This window comes from Tarenaya hassleriana, unplaced genomic scaffold, assembly GCF_000463585.1.
Source record: "Tarenaya hassleriana unplaced genomic scaffold, ASM46358v1 Cleome4, whole genome shotgun sequence".
In the NCBI taxonomy this organism is placed as follows: domain Eukaryota; kingdom Viridiplantae; phylum Streptophyta; class Magnoliopsida; order Brassicales; family Cleomaceae; genus Tarenaya; species Tarenaya hassleriana.
Genome location: NW_010966881.1, coordinates 6327009 through 6343744, shown reverse-complemented (window position 1 = coordinate 6343744; position 16736 = coordinate 6327009). Strand labels below are relative to the sequence as shown.

Sequence of the window (16736 nt, the reverse complement as noted above, 5' to 3'; positions counted from 1 at the left end):
ATATATATATATATATATATATATATATATATATATATATTCTCTGTGTGTGTATGTATATGCGTATGTATGTACGTAGGGATCTTATTTGCAGAGAAAAGGAAAGGTTTTTCTGGTGGGTAGAGGCTAATGTGAGGGAGACGAAGAAAGCGGCCGACACAGGTGATGATGAGTGTTTGGAAATGGTGCCCAATTTACATATATATATATATATGCGTGTGTTTGTGTATGTGTGTGTATACACTAATACACACGTGTATGTATGTATGTATGTATGTATGTATGTATGTATGTATGTATGTATGTATGTATGTATGTGTGTGTGTGTGTATGTATGTATGTATGTATGTGTGTGTGTATGTATGTATGTATGTATGTAAAGTGAGGATATATATATGTAGCCCCTTAATGCTTGTGACACTTTGGGCATCATTTGTTTTTATTGTAATATTTTGGACCACCTTGATTTTACTTGTGTTCTAGATGCAATGAGGAAAGACAGGCGATATTAATCTCGTTACTTGGACCGACCAGTTAATGATATACAAGCCAATGATGTCATTTTCCATCTATAATTCGTATAACACTTGCGTCATTAGATCAATCATGCTACTGTGTATGTATGAAATTTATAATCGAGCAAGTTTTTTTTTAAAGTCGTGGCAACAATTTTGAAGACGCATTTTCCAAATTTGAAAAAAAGAATAATCCGATTTAATATGTAATTGCCTGCTCATATCTACAACCACAAATCATGCATGATTTTGGACTGTTGGATATAGTATACGGACACGATATTATTTATTATTCCGTCAGAAAATTATTGCATATGAGTTATAAAAGATTATGAACTAATCGTACGCGAGAGTGTTTAGATATATTCGAATTCGAATTTGAATGGTGCTTAATATATATACATATATGTGTTTTATACATGTACGTATAAAGACTATCTATCTATATATTTGAATGGTATAGGTTCTCTAGAAGAATTTTTTAAAATAATTAAGGATTTAATTTTATACAAACAATAGACATTTATTTTCACATTTTTCTTCATTATGAATGATTTAAATTGTCTCATTGTGACATGAAATTTTATATATATATATAATTCCGTTACTCTTATTTGATTTGGCTTAAAATATACATATCGTATGCTTAGGTGCTTTTATATATCCACCATCAAGGTATCTCATGCTTCCGCTAATCTCAGCCGTCCATTCGATGGGCCCACGTGGACCGAACAGACACAAATATGAACTTTTATTTGATTGGAATTTTCTATTCTTTCGTTACGAATTTATGATCTGTTATATATCTCTCGTTAAGATATGCTTGGCCTTTTCTTTCATTTTCTTCTCCATATATATATATATATATATATTATATATATTATTAAAAAATTTGTTAAATTCTGACCGTTGGATCAGAATCCGACAAGACACCACGTAACTGAAGTGGTTGAACACAGGACGTTGACGTAAAACGGTGTCGTCGAGATTGAGAGATGTTCCTCGTTCGCTGTGTTTGTCCCAACTATACAACGAATGGTCTAGCTAATAAAATAAATTAACCAGGATAATGTTATTTAGTTGATTAAATTTTCAGATAATTACGTAATTAGTAACAAACAAATGGTCTCTAGGGGGGGTTCTAATAGGCAATATCTAGACTTGCTCTAATAATATTTATTAATGTCATAATGACATGTTTTATTACTTTTAATACTGATGTGAGTTATGATTAATTGCGTGCGTTTTTTTTTTCGGTGTATAAAGGTTATATAATAAATATATACGCACACATATTGACGAATATATATATACATACATCTCACGCAATCAATATAAAACTATAAACCATAACATTTTTTTTTGTCTAACAATGTAAATTGGAAATTATGACTAGAGATTTAAAGGGCATTAAATTTTAAAGTTTTAACTGATGTGATCCACGTTCATGCCTTTAAGCAAATTACATCTTATTAATTATTATTATTATTATGACAAAAAATAATTTTCTCTTAATATTCATCGATTAAATGTACAATTGATCATTTAAAAATTAAAATATGTTGAAATATACATTTTTTGCAGTCAAACTAAAAATTTTATTATTGACATATGAGTTCGGGATTGACATGTTCAATTCAATGAGAGAGGTTCCTTGTCACTATACACACACGTATACATACAAGTATATGTATATGTATAAAACTTGTATACACATATACTTTCATTTATAACACCTATGATGAAAATGGAAGCGCGTGAGAGCAAACGAATGGAAGCTTACGCGTACTGATATGATTGGAAGGCCAAAACATGATTGATAATTATATCATTACATACACAAATACGTTTACATGCTCAAATTGAATGTGTATATATATATGTGCGTATGTACATGCATGTTCGTATTTTATGATGGTGCGAGGTCACACTGCACCCATCAATTCGCACGTAAACCCTGCCTTTTCATTATAAAATTATTTAGCAGAACCATCATATGATGTATTATGTATATATATATTATGGTTGAAACGATTATATAAATAATTGTAAAGCGGCATTAATTAGGGTTTTGGACGGTTCCAAACATGAAGCATTTGCCTCCGGTCCATGACGTACCATTCTGGTCACCTAACCACGGTCGCAAGCTACAGATTTTGCGCCACGTGGTTTATTTTGGGAAATACTTTTATACCCCATACACTAACATAAATTGCATATTGATTCTTTTATATATATACCATGACGACATAAATAGGTTCTGGGCTTACTTGTAATGGGCCAATATGAGCCCAATCTTAAAAAAGCGTGATCGAGAACAGCGATTACCAGAGCAATGTTCTAAAAGCGTGAAACGGATACTACATTTGATTCTTCCTCTTTTTTCTTTTTTGGATTGAGATTTTGTCCAAAACTAGAGACAGATCTCCCCATGCTTGCAAAATCAGCAACCATTACAAGAAGGCCGCAGAAAATCCTAACAACAGAGAGAGAGAGAGAGAGAGAGAGAGAGAGAGAGAGAGAGAGAGAGAGAGGGAGAGAGAGAGAGTGAGAGAGAGAGGGAAAAAAGATCAATCCTCAGAGGCAAACTTGGCTACCGGAGGAGTCGCAGGCAGGTTCGATCTTAGGGATCTTTTTCTTCCGATTATATTCCGAAGGCAACCTATCAAAAAACGAAACCTTTGTTTGAGTCCTCAGATGAAAAGGGTGTGAGGAAAGTCGGGGTTTTGAGGTTACCCCAATTGCAAGGTAGTGTCGGAATGGTGATCGTCGCTGTCATTATCGTCATCCAATGAAGAGCTCTTGCCTTCCATTCCCCTACCCAGAAGAGGAAATGAAGCCAGTATATGTAATTCCGTGTTCACTGCGGTTAACTCCAATGGTTCTGAACTTCCCTCGAACATCTCCAACTGAAGAGGATTGATTGTTGCAGAAGAGAGAAAAAAAAGACGATCCAGTTTAGACTTCGACTTTAGTTTTATGAATAAGAACGAGTCGAAGGGGTCGATTAGCTTGCCTGTTTGCGTAGCCTCTCGTTTTCTTCGAGGGCTTTTTTCTCCTTTAGAGGTGAGAACAAATGAAAACGAGTTCTTTAGATTTACTTGTCAAGAATGGTTTCCAAGAAGATAACTTACTTCTTCAAGAACTCTGTTTTTTACCTGTAACCGCGATCTTTCAATCTGATTGAGCAGAACCTGTGTCTGAATCAGACAAACTTTCAGTCAGAATGTATCGGAACCGGCTAAACCTTGAGATATTTGCATTGGTTATATTGAACGGGTCGGAACCTAGGAACTAGTTTTTTCCTTCACCTTCCGATCCTTGATATTCAACAAGGCTTCATTCAACTGGTTCTCAAGAGACAGCAGCTCCTGAAAGCTCAATCCATCCAGTTCCCTCCCATTCATTCTCCTGAAACATATCCCATGAATCAAAAAACCAAAGTACAGAGCCTCAAATTCTTGAAATGTTCAAGGGGCATACTCATATGAGAGGTGCAATCTCTCGAGCTCGCTCTTCAGAGAATCACTATCTTCCTGCTGTTACAACGGAGGAGGCGTGTCAGAACACGTCTAAACAGTGGAAATAGACACAGGGAAAGACAAGATATCATTGAAGAAACGTTACCGATGCGTCAATATCTTGGAAGAGACTGGGGTGCGGTTGCTGATGCTGAAGGAGTTGAGGTTGTTCCCAATGGTCGGAAGATACAGAGCTGTAGCCATATCTGGAAAGAGTTTGATGCATACTTCGCACCCAAAAGAGTAACTAAATCATCGACATCAGTCAAACCAGTAAGGCCAACAAAGCAAAAGTACGAATTCCTCTGCGATTCTCTGGTTTTTCACATGATCCTTCAATCTAATTCTGGTTCTTGGGCCTTACGTGTGAACCAAGATACTGGAACCTAGAAACCCAAACGTCTCGAATTCCCTCATTCTTTTGAGCCCTTTGGCATTGAAAGTTACATCCAAAAAAGAATCAAACTGAAGAATTACTTCAGAAGAGTCTGCAACTGTTTCTCACCATAATGGCCGATTCCAAAAATTCCCAATTGCGGGAGAAGCGATTTTGGGTTAGGGTTTAACCCATAACCCCTACTGATTTACATAAGAGAAATCGACGGAGAAAACCACGAAACATCGGAACCCGTAACTCGTTTTCGATTGCTAAGCACAAAGATCACGACTTTAACCAAAACCCATAAAAAAAGATCAAATCTTTTCCTTTGTTTCTGGTTCTGTTACCTGCTACTGGAGAAATCGTAAACCTTGCCGGTGCTGGAGAAGACGATAACCGCAACCTCTGCATCGCAGAGAATGGAAAGCTCTCTCGCCTTCTTCATCAGCCCGTTTCGCCTCTTGGAGAACCTCACTAGACGGCTGTTCACGTTGTCTATCCTCTTGATCTCAGTCTTCCCTCTCCCCATCTTCTTCTTCTGATCAAGAACAACAAAGAAGAAAATAAAAAAAAGAACAACAAAGAAATGATATGAATACGGTTTTCTTTTCGGTGACGATGGGTTCTTTTTTCTATATATACACACATAGAGGAGAGAGGGAAGGCAAAAGCAAAGACAGAGAAGGAAGTGTCCATATATAAACGGGATGCGTGCAATCGATTCGGATTCCGATTGGAGGCTAAGGACGGAAAATTCAACCAAAATTAGGGTATTTCATAAAAAGAGAAGACAGATCGAATTGCTATATCCGGCAACTCCCCGTTCTTGGTCCCTTGGGAGAGTGCCCTCTTTTCTTCTTTCGGAAAAAAAAAACTCGTTCAAGCCCTTTGTTTGGCTCTTTTCTCCTTTTGATTCCAAATTCCTTTTTAAAATTTTTTTTACCGCTGTAAGTACAGTAACCCCATCTATTTACTGTTGTTAACCAGGGCCATAATCCCAAGATTAAAAAACTCTTTTTTAAAAAAAAATCTTATTAATACCTCTTAAAAGACATAAATTTAATCGACACGGAAAAATATAATACTATTTTTTAACAGTTAATCATATGAAAAGAAAACTAAATCTGAATTTACCTAATGAAGAGGATGATATGAAAAGCAAAAGCTGCCTCTCTACTGTAAATAGTGCAATCTTAAATGGGGAAGAATTATTTCTGATCGAATCTTTCATATATGAACAAAATTCACACACACACACGCACACATATATATACATACATATATATATATATATATATATATGCAGTGCAAATGAAGTACCATCATGGCATCATTGACATGTGAATAGAGTAAAAATGGTAAATAATAAATGTGGTGTCCGGTTTTAAAGTAATGAAAATACCAAACTTTGTCAAAAAATAAATAAATAAATGTGGTGTCCGGAAACCTTTTTCTACTAGGTAATTTTCATAAATTTTGAAGTGCGATTAGTACAGTTATTATTGCTTTGGTAGTTCATCTTGGCTTAAAAAATATATTTTTTTTGTATAGAAATAATAACAAACTGTTATTATAAATACTATTTTTTATTATTGATTTAAATTAACTTAGGTCATTGTATTTCTATAGTTAAAATACCTGTTTCCAATATTAGATATTTCATCACTTACATGACTCTCTTTTTATATTTAAAATTGTAATACCGAAGATAAATTCTAAGAAAATAAAATATATTTTCCGTAAAATTAAAATTTAAAAATAGGTCCATGCTTATCCTAAACCCAAAAATATATACTTTTCATTTTTTTGACAAAAAAAACATTTTTCATCTTTACATCCCAAAAATAAAAACACAAACAAAAAGGAGGAAAAACGGAATAAAAATGACCAACTTACGGCAAGTTCCCTCTTTAGCTTTTGTAAATTCTCAACGAATCGAAGTCAAGCACCTCGAAAATTACTCTTATATTTTATGCAACCAAAATGTTAAATTCTCTTTTATTACTATGCTTATCAATAATTACAATAGAGACAAATATCTTATTTATATAAAATTATTCATATGGTGATGATTTTCAAGTTGGGAGATCAATAGTTATCTTACAATTTTTTTCTATAATTTATAAGTTTTTTATATCTCAAAATTTCCAAAATAATTATATTATGCATATATATTTTGGGCCTATGGGCCTATTACCCATAGGCAGTGAATGAGATTATGATGTGAAATGGGCCGAGCACTTACAGAAAATTACCTTTGCCACCAACTAAACCCGGTTTAAGTGGTTTTCTCCGGTTCTCGAACATTATTACTCCATTTACTTGCATTAATAATGTGCATTCTATATTGTAATACTCCATTGTCTGTATTGCATTCAAATCTAGACCGTACTAATTCCAAATCTCGACCACAAACCGGAAGAAGACAGGTTTTCTTAAACCGAATCTTAACCGAAATGAACAGAGATCGAACACGGCTTGACAAAAGATTTGAACTGGGAAAGAACAAAGCCTCCTTCTTTACAAAATCAAAAGCTTTCAAATGGACACAACACACAAAATCTACACATTATCTCTACAAAACGCCAAGGTTTTCTCTGTATCTTTCCGCGATTCATTAGCCTAAAAGAATCAAAGATTGAATCAGAAACTCGGAGGTGTAATTCTACGAACGGATCGATCATATGCTCGAGAGAGAAGTTTCCTGAATCTTCTCAGGTCGAGTTTCACGTTTTGGCGATCGAGATAGATCTTCTTCGTGAATTGCCACCCTCTTCTGTTGACGCTTTCCGGGTCTCGGATTATCGGATCGTTTCCGCCATACTCGTCGTATAGAGTGCTCTCCTTTGGCATAATCTTGTACGGGATGTACTTCAATCCAAGCTTCTTGGCTGGTACTCCGTAGTATGTCTCGGCAGCCCAGTCGGTTCCAATCGGGATGATCTGGATGAACACGGTTTCGGGTTTCAAGAACAGGAAATGCGTCATTGCAGCTCCGTGTACTCCAATCATCACATCGCTCGAGTTTAAGGACCGGTAGATCTTGGCCAGTTCTGCCGTTCTGTCCGGCTTCAGGATCTCAACCATGAACCCGAGCTCCTCCGCTAGTTCCACAAGGATATTCTCGTTGAGTATTGCCCTCGATCCGTTTCTCGACAGAATCACCAGTTTCGGCTTTTTCAACCCGTGTTCTTGTACTTTCTTGTCGATCTCGAGAGAATCAGACACAGGGGAAAAGGAAAGTGACTCACTTGCTCTTCTGTCTGCTGCTTTGTGCTCTTCATCGTCCTGAATTAAGCCATGGATGCGTGGCCAGTAGGACCTGTCCAACAAGTCTCTGAAATCAACAATGGTTTTACTCCCGGGCATCAAAGAAGAATTTACGGTCAGCTCGTCGTGAATTCTCAATCCGACAATGGCTTCCTTGAAACAGTGTGTCCTTAGATCTCGGCCGAAATCCACCGGAGGGTAATCCGAGAGCTGCGATACAATATCCCCATACTTCATCATCCACCAATCGTGATACTCCACAATCACAAACACAACCTTTTTCTCGAAATGCTGTGAAGTGATAAACAACGGGATGATCCCATCGTTGAATTCGTGATAAACGTTCCCTGTGTATCCGCCTGTGGAGAAGAACACAGCAGGAAGATCATGGTACACATCACAGACATGTCTAAAGCCTGAAGCTTTTTCGTCCTGGCTGATGAGATTGAGTTCCTGAACGGTGTCCATAACACTCGTCTCCCATTTTCGGGTGTAAGGTTTGATCTTTTCGGGTTTGAGCAGAGGTTTTCGATCCGTTTTCGCCGAGGTGAAGAGGAAGACCGAAGAAGAAGCAGAGTGTGTTCTTACATCACCCTTCATGATACAGATATCAGACCTGGAATTGGTTCTGTCACAGCAAATGGTTCCTGCAGTCAGAGTCAAAGAGGGACTTGTCGTTAATTTACAATACATCATGAAGCAGAACAGTTTCTGCCTTCGTGCACACGAGAGAGAAATAAACAGTTGTGGATTTTCTTGTAGGGACAAACATAACTGGACAAGATTTTGTCTGAAACATCGAATTCGGATATATTTTAGAATCCGAAAGTAAAGAGAATACTGACCATTGGAGATTCCAGAACACAGAGGTGCAATGAAGTGTTCATAAGGGCCAAGTCCTCCGCTTTCTCTGCCAAGCGGATCTGAGGGAGAAAACCCATAAATTAGAGAACAGACAAAAAATCAAAATCCCAATGAGAAATTAAAGAACACGACGAAAAAAACCCAGGAGCAAAAACAGAGCGTAATAGAGGAGAGGGAGAGAGAGACCTAGGAGAGAGAAAGTTGAGGAGAGGCTGAAGATGTGAGGAGCCATGACGAGGCAACAAGAGAGGAGAGCGAGAAAGAGAAGAGCGAGAATCTTCTGGTTCGCGCTCTTTAAGAACCCACCGCCTTTTTCTCCGGCAAGTCTAAACCTTTCCGCTTTCTTCGCATGGTGGATGATTAATCTCTGATACTGCACCATCCTAATGAAATACACACACACACACACATACACAAAAGCAAAACCCACGACCAAAGCTTCGACCTTTGTGATGGTTCTGGTCGACTTTAGCTGTCCAGATGACTTTTCAGATAAGCCCAAAAGGAGATTCACCCGGAAAAATAAAGAAATATTAAAAAAAAAAACAGGGGAAGACTTCTCCAGGAACAGAGAGAGGTTCAAAAATGGTTTCTTTGTTCTGGGTTCTGCTGCTTCTCTTACATCGAGAGAGAGAGAGAGATATGAAGAAGTATAAAGGGATGTTTTTAAAAATAAAAAAAAAATCAACGCGTTCCTCTTCTCCAGGGTAGCTTGCAGCGAAACAACGAAGAAGAAGAAGAGAGAGAGACCGTCAAAAAAGGAGACTCGAACCTTTGCATCGCTTTCGTTTTTCGCCTAACTCGGTTTCTTTTCCACTCTATTATCTTATTCTTTTCCATATTAATTGTGGACAAAGTTTCGTATTTTAAGAAGAAAACGCAAGTAATCCTTTGTGTGAGAATGAAGAATCAGACATTTTAAAAATATACGTTTATTTTCTTTGTATTTATGTTTTTTAGATTCTAAAATATTGAAACTATTTTGGTAGGATTTAAACTCTCAAAGGACATGATATTTAGTTTCACATATAAAATATAATTTCATATTGGATTAACTATATAGTTAGACCCCATATTCCAGCATATAATATACTTTATGTTATAATGAAATACGAAGAAGTGGGCACTGCTAGCATTGCATGTGATGAGTCGCCTATACTGCATGTGACCCTATACCACATTTACAAGTTAGGCTGGCTTTAGAAAACCACTCGTTTATTTTATTTCAAAATTTTCAATTATTTTGTATTTCGTCTTGTTTTTTTTTTCAATTTATAGTTATTGATGTACTGATATTCTAAAATTAAAAAAAATATTTGAATTCCGATGTTTTTTAATATAAGTTTGATTCGTATCACTAGTCGTTACAAATTTTTAATGCTGAAATTGTAATATTTATTCATCACATAGGTTGATCTAATTTAGAATAATAATATTGGGCCGAATCTAGTGAGCTTAAAGCCCAATTTTAAAACCGAACGTGGATTAACTGAAAAATGATATCCTCGTACAAGTTTATCCGTGTATCCAAACACTCCCTAATCGTCCAACTAAACCAACACATGGAATGGAACCCGCATGACTTTCCTAACAAGTCAACCAAAAGGAAATAAAAAAAAAACAAAAACAGACGTTAATTCCTGGAAAGGATTCTAGACCGTCCGATCAAATATAAAGTGACCCCACATCAAGGTACGATCCAGATCGTTTCTTTCAGGTGCACCGTATTACAACTCATTCCTTCCCTCGCCTCCTTGTCTATAAAAAGGGAAGCATCCTCGTGATTCTCTCCCCACATTTTTGTCGTGTTAATTTCCGTTTCGACTCTCTCTCCCACCCATCTTCGTTGGAGAAGACGATCGCTGAAGGCATCGGAGGGATCAGGTGGTGTAAATCTGGGGTTGAATTTCTTGAAATTAGTAATATTAGGGTTTCGATCATGTCGGACGCTTACTGCTCGGACTGCAAGAAGTCTACGGAGGTAGTGTTCGACCACTCGGCGGGTGACACCGTTTGCTCTGAGTGTGGTCTGGTTCTGGAATCACACTCCATTGACGAGACCTCTGAGTGGCGTACCTTCGCCAACGAGTCGGCAGACAACGATCCAGTCCGTGTCGGTGGACCTACCAACCCTCTTCTCGCCGATAGCGGTCTCTCCACCGTCATCGCCAAGCCCAAAGGTTCCTCCGGCGATTTCTTGACGTCTTCGCTCGGTCGGTGGCAGAACCGGGGTTCGAATCCGGACCGCGGTTTGATCATCGCTTTCAAAACCATCGCCACCATGTCGGATAGGTAGCGTTTGGATCCGCTATTGTATCGAGATTTGATTTTCATGATCTGGGTTTGGATTTCGGGGCTGACACTAGATAATGCTCTTTTTCTCTATATACGCGCCGGTGAAATTTACAAGGGGCAATAGAAATGTTGAGAGCTGGATGATGATATATCACATGATCTGTGTGAGAACTAATAGAATTTCTCTAGGTTTCTCTGGTTCGTTTTAATACTCACACAGAGGGGCCTTTGGTGTAACTTTCAGATGAACTTGTTCGCACCTTGCTTTGATTGATCATGCAATGTTGATAATGAGGCAAATTGCGCATTCTCATGAGATATTCAATCTGTTAGTAAATGATTATCAGTGGAGATTATCAAATATAGTGGAAGTGATGCCATTTTCACATCCATTGAAAAGTATAGTACATTCCTAACTTTGGTTAATCGTTTGGTTTCAGGTTGGGCCTTGTTGCAACCATCAAGGTAAGCTTTTTCGTCTAACCCAATCATCTTCTGAGGTTGACAGTATAGTGGGTGCCAAAGGGTTTGCGTATATGTTACTGGGACATGTTCTTGTTGCTGTTCATCTTTGTGACAGATTCAGTATGCCTTATCTGATTATGCCATTTACCACTCTTGGTTGTTCTTGATCTGAAGGACCGGGCTAATGAGATATTTAAGAGGGTGGAGGATCAAAAGTCAAGCAGAGGAAGAAACCAGGACGCGCTTTTGGCTGCTTGCCTCTATATTGCCTGTCGTCAAGAGGACAAGCCCCGGACTGTTAAGGGTACAGCTCAAAGATTTTTTTTTCTCTTGAGAATCTAATTCCGTTTGGATTTAGCTTTGCCATTAGTGAATTCTTTGCCTGAACCCTTTACATAGAAATTTGCTCTGTTGCCAATGGAGCCACAAAGAAGGAAATTGGCCGAGCAAAAGAATACATAGTTAAAACCTTGGGGCTGGAAACTGGTCAGTCCGTGGAAATGGGCACTATACATGCTGGAGACTTTATGGTGAGTTCATCTTTAAACTCGCAGTTATTAGGAATGGGGGATACCTTACGGATTTGCGCTTACTCTGACGTTGAATTCATTCTGCAGCGGCGGTTTTGCTCCAACCTTGGTACAAATAACCAAGCAGTTAAAGCTGCCCAGGAAGCTGTTAAAAAATCCGAGGAGTTTGATATAAGGTACATTGTGGCTTGATTGTTGTTATTGATTGTGTTTTGACATGTTGTATTCCTTGAAAATTTGTATATTCTTCTTAACCTGTTTCCTTGGTGCCTATATATATTGGCTGTTTCTTTTACATGTTTGACTAAGACAATAGGGAGCAAAGATCATTGGGCAGATTTTCTAGAAAAAACCAAATTTTATTGACATGAATCACGTGGATGTGTAGCCCGAGATGTGCAGCAAAGTTATGCGTTATATGTATATATAAATGTGTGTGTGACTGTGTCCTTATCCAACTTTCTGTGCAGGAGGAGCCCTATATCAATAGCGGCGGCAGTTATTTACATAATAACTCAACTTTCAGATGACAAGAAGCCGCTCAAAGGTTTGTCGCCTGCTATTTTTGTTTTTTCCACCAAAGACTATGGCTTGAACCAATGAAATATGACTAAATGGGAATGGTGAGGCAGATATTTCACTGGCTACTGGAGTGGCCGAAGGGACGATAAGAAATTCGTACAAGGACTTGTACCCGCATCTTCCCAAGATAATACCGAGCTGGTACGCCAAGGAAGAGGATCTTAAAAGCCTTTCCAGTCCTTAGGCAAAATATTGCAGTTGGAAGTTCTGTTCGCAGGTTTTTTCTTATTCTTTTCGCATGCAACAGTAGTGACTATTGAGAATGGTAGGATCGGATTCATGGAGGCTTTCATCACCCTTTTTTTTCTTTGTAATCACAAAACATTCTTGTAAACTGCACATGGAGTTGTATTTTTATTTTTTCCGGCAAATGTATCTTTCACGCAGGAGTTGCGAAATTGTTCCGCTTGGAACCTGTAATGGTAAGAGATTGCAATATGTAACAAAAGTCATAACATTTATTTTTATATTATAATACGAGATAAAAACAAATTATCATACCAATTCTAGAAAAGAAGTGAAGAATCAGAACTTGATGACAGATAATACAGATTCTAACATGAAAGCTTTTTATTAAAAAAAACAAAAAAAACTCTCGACATAGTTTTCTGCAAGGGGTAAAACATGTTTCAAATGCTTAAGTAATAAGATAGCAAGAATCTTATTACAAGACACATACATGACATAGAGCCATTTTCTGTAAAAAAAAAAAAGAAGCTTTTTTTTCCCTCTAGAGTGTAAACGCAATAACCAAGTGATGATTCATTAAGGTTGGTCTAGAAGTGAAGGCCTGTAGAACTTATGGCTCTGCCCAAACTCGATCCTGTCTCTTGGATCGTTCAGTGTTTCGTCCCTTAACGCTTGCAGGATCGCCTTTGTTGTTTGTTCCCTGTGGAAACCATGGGAAAAAGATGGTAAAAAGATTCAATGCCTATGAAAGGAAAAAAAAATCGGAACTTTCAGCATTTTTTGTGTCAAATTCTGCAGGAAAGTCGGAAACTTTCAAAGATCAGGTGGTACCTTGTGATGAGAATCTTGTAAAGGGTCTTCAAGATCGGGCAAGATTCAACCGGGGCCACGGGTTTCTTCTCCTCCGGGTGCATGATGCTTAGGCTCGACTGGCTAAGCAGCTGATAAAATGCTCCCACCGCCGAAACACCCTATTATACAGCACATTTCCACGGGAGAAAAATCTCGAACTCAAACCCAGATTCCAAAAGTTTCATCCTTTTTCCAATGGGTATTCTGTTTTTTGTAAGGGAAAAAGTACCTGAATCATTCCCTTGCCGCTGATGCTATCGCCCATGTCTCTGCTTATCTCACCTTTGGCCAGCATTTGGCCGTACCATGCATTACGCCCCTTTAGTAGGGTCACGTAAGTGTCGGCTAGTAGAGGTCCCGCCAGTTTCTCGGGTTCTTCCGCTAGCAAATGAGTTATAAATATCATCTCGGATGTACAATGGGCGAAATACACTGACTTGCTCGTAGCACTCTCGTTGGTGAGCGCCGCTACCATTCCTGAAAACGAACGGAAAATATCACAACTTTGGATTTCTGGTATCTTTTCAAAGATACATTTTTTTTCATCGAGGAAAACAACGTCATTTTTACCCGCTCCAATGGCGTAGACATTCTTGAGACCTCCCATCACTTCATGGGTCACAAGATCGCTGTTGTCCCACACGATGAAATGGGGCTGTCGTAGAAATTTCGATAAGGGTTTCCTCCATTTCTCAGCCCCGCATATTCTAGCATTCGCGTATTCCTTGTTGTATATCTCTGCTGCAATATTCGGTCCACCCAGATACAGTATGTTCTCGATAGGTACCCCGGCTATCACAGATTTTATCAACAGACAACAGATACCAGATTCAGAAATAAGTTTACCATTTTGGCAACCAATATCTACTGTAAGAGAGTTCCAAGATCTGAGTGACTTTAGCAGACAAATGTTCAGCAAAAGGAAACAGCTTGCGAATCAAAAACCGAATCAGAAATGCAAAAAAGAATAAACACTTACTTGCTTGGTGGATCATCTTTGTCGGGGTTATGATATGTGGAACCGGTTCAAGAGCAGCTTCAATGCCCTTTGACAGAGAAATGATGATGGGAACTGTTATTCTCTCCTGCCAATACTTGCTGATCTCTTCAAACACTTCACGCGTTTCCGTAGAAGGCAATCCATTAACGACGATATCTGCATCCCAGACCGCTTCTTGCAAATTCGTCACAACCTTTAAGGGGCAGAGCGGAGTATCTATCATGTTCAGACAAAACCCGTCTTTCAGAATCTCGTCTGCATACAGCGTCCTGTCCCCTAGCCTTGCCTCGACATATTTCAGATAAGCACATCGTCTTATCAGTCTCCTCAGCACGTGTTCCCGTGAATTGATCACTTCGAACAAGTGTTCGGCAGTGGCTCTGTCCACGGCTCGGCCGGGTCTCCTCCATATCCTGATCTGGAACTTCTCCCTGAAGTTTCCATAGCTTTCTTGGAGAAGTGCCGCAAAAACACTTCCCCAAGCTCCGGCACCAACGCTTACAATTCTCAGTGGATCATTGTCGGATTTCCCCAGAAGATGGCGGAGAGTGTCCAGTTTCTCCTCCAGACTGATGCCATTATGGTGAACAGACCCGTTTGAAGGCATGTTCTTGGCCTCAATGCTTCCCACCATTTTTTCCCCACACCAAGAAATCAAACAATCCACGGCAATAGACAGTGTTTACAAATGATTTTCCAGGTGGGTTTCTCTGATTTCTTCAATGGATCCAACCCAGAAAGAGATATATACGCAATCGATTCTGATATGAAAAATACCAACTTGAGGCACTCCCAAATCACACCTTGCTCAAAAAGAATTAAGATTTTCTTGGTTCGCTAACCCGATTTTCTCACCAACCAAACAGGGGGCTTTTTCAGGCCTAGCTCAGCTGCTTCATCCATGCAACAAAGGCAAATCAAAAACCAGATTACAGTAAATAAATACCAGAAGAAACCCTGTTAAATAGCGCTACTGCCTGTCATCATCACACGAAATGCAGAAGAAATTCCACAGAAGAAAGAATATTAAAATAAAATAAGAGATCGAAGGTGGGCAGCTTTGTTAGCTCCGTCTAAGTTTGTTCATCTACCCCATAGGAAGGACCGAACAAAGAGTTGGAAGACAAAAGACAAGTCAAGAAGAGACCTTTTCGTGTCGGCAACAACAAAGCAAAAGCCTCCGAATCAGAAATCTGGAGGGTGGAAAACTTCGAAATCATAAAACTTGCATGCCGAAGAGAAACGTGAAAATGCTGAGCTTAGCGATGAAACGTTGGGGGGGTGATAATGAAACGTACCACACCAGAGAGAGAGAGATGGGCACAAGCATTGATGGGTACAGTTGGGGAAAAGCATAAATTTTTGGGAAAATTTTTCAATTAATAGATTTGTGGGCATTGGGGGGAAGAGCCTAACTTCGTCGACTGCCATTAATGGTGATCTGATCTCCGCTATCTTCTTCTTCACCGTCAATCATCACTCTACGCCTCCATTTTCTGGTTAGCTTGAGCTTTCAGCCTCCAGTCACATTCACATTTGCACAGAAACCCCTAAAGAGTCTCCATAAACGTCGATGAATTACACATTTACTTTAGGAGGGTTATTGTTGATTCCAATTAATTCTGTTTATTTTAATTTTAATTTTTAATTAGGTTCTTTATTTGTTTTTTAAATTAATTTAGATTTCAATCTGTTTGCAGTATATTACTAGTATTTACTATTGTGTTGTATTTCGCACATCAAAATGCAAATGTGCTTGTTTTATTTTATGTAAATATGAGAAAACCCATTAGAGACTGATCCCTTTACAAAAACACCACATTTTTTCAAAATCAAATTCTCAAATTGGATATAAAACAATAACAACAATATTATTGTTATTATTATTATCATCATTATTATAATTATAATATGCGGCCATGCTTTGGCATTGATCACCATTGTGGACAGTTGGACCGACAAGGTTGTTGAGCGAAACTAGAAAACTCTCGTAAAGGATATGTTTCTAACAACTCTTTAACCCCAATTAATTGCGATTGCGATTCCACGGGATATGTGCAGTTCATGGTCTTTGCTTAATGAGAATATTGATTAGTGGCACTATAATCCATTTGAACGAATCAATAAGTTTGGGGCACAAATTAAAAATTAAAAATTACATGGGCAATTTTGGAGATACGAAAAGTACTATTCCATGCGGCCATGCCGGAGCGAAAATTAACCTAAAACCACAATCCTCTTTCCCTCTGCCGTTTTCGGGCTCAAAGGTTATAT

At 38.4% G+C, this 16736-nt stretch overlaps 4 protein-coding genes across 12 annotated transcripts; 1 reads left to right on the top strand and 3 right to left on the bottom strand.

The window, feature by feature from the left end:
* Positions 1–2851: 2851 nt before the first annotated feature.
* Positions 2852–5273, bottom strand: LOC104824433 (agamous-like MADS-box protein AGL18). Of its 2 annotated transcripts, none has more exons than XM_010556516.1 (8): positions 4763–5273; positions 4143–4263; positions 3999–4054; positions 3827–3926; positions 3674–3715; positions 3532–3573; positions 3252–3424; positions 2852–3177 (listed from the first exon to the last, which is right to left on the bottom strand). In XM_010556516.1, exons 1-8 carry the CDS (start codon positions 4942–4944, stop codon positions 3093–3095), a joined length of 801 nt encoding a protein of 266 aa, XP_010554818.1. In that variant the 5' UTR covers positions 4945–5273; the 3' UTR covers positions 2852–3092. The 2 variants fall into 2 exon arrangements, with proteins under 2 accessions (XP_010554818.1, XP_010554819.1); XM_010556517.1 differs by having other exon boundaries at positions 3999–4051.
* Positions 5274–6911: 1638 nt separating this feature from the next.
* On the bottom strand, positions 6912–9343 carry LOC104824432. The gene is made up of 3 exons (XM_010556515.2): positions 8736–9343; positions 8531–8608; positions 6912–8332 (listed from the first exon to the last, which is right to left on the bottom strand). Exons 1-3 carry the CDS (start codon positions 8929–8931, stop codon positions 7059–7061), a joined length of 1548 nt encoding a protein of 515 aa, XP_010554817.1. The 5' UTR covers positions 8932–9343; the 3' UTR covers positions 6912–7058.
* A 735-nt stretch (positions 9344–10078) lies between these two features.
* Positions 10079–12888, top strand: LOC104824431 (transcription initiation factor IIB-2-like). The gene is made up of 7 exons (XM_010556512.2): positions 10079–10841; positions 11285–11309; positions 11484–11613; positions 11709–11839; positions 11927–12015; positions 12310–12386; positions 12472–12888. Exons 1-7 carry the CDS (start codon positions 10489–10491, stop codon positions 12603–12605), a joined length of 939 nt encoding a protein of 312 aa, XP_010554814.1. The 5' UTR covers positions 10079–10488; the 3' UTR covers positions 12606–12888.
* An 83-nt stretch (positions 12889–12971) lies between these two features.
* Positions 12972–16007, bottom strand: LOC104824429 (glycerol-3-phosphate dehydrogenase [NAD(+)] GPDHC1, cytosolic). 8 transcript variants are annotated; one of them, XM_010556507.2, is made up of 7 exons: positions 15761–15852; positions 15610–15655; positions 14442–15355; positions 14033–14254; positions 13692–13939; positions 13442–13581; positions 12972–13310 (listed from the first exon to the last, which is right to left on the bottom strand). In XM_010556507.2, the coding sequence occupies exons 3-7, from the start codon at positions 15094–15096 to the stop codon at positions 13187–13189; spliced, it is 1389 nt and encodes a 462-aa protein (XP_010554809.1). In that variant the 5' UTR covers positions 15097–15355; positions 15610–15655; positions 15761–15852; the 3' UTR covers positions 12972–13186. The 8 variants fall into 8 exon arrangements, with proteins under 8 accessions (XP_010554809.1, XP_010554810.1, XP_010554811.1 ...); XM_010556508.2 differs by having other exon boundaries at positions 14442–15352; XM_010556509.2 differs by lacking the exons at positions 15610–15655; positions 15761–15852 and adding an exon at positions 15879–16007.
* Between the last annotated feature and the right edge of the window lie 729 nt (positions 16008–16736).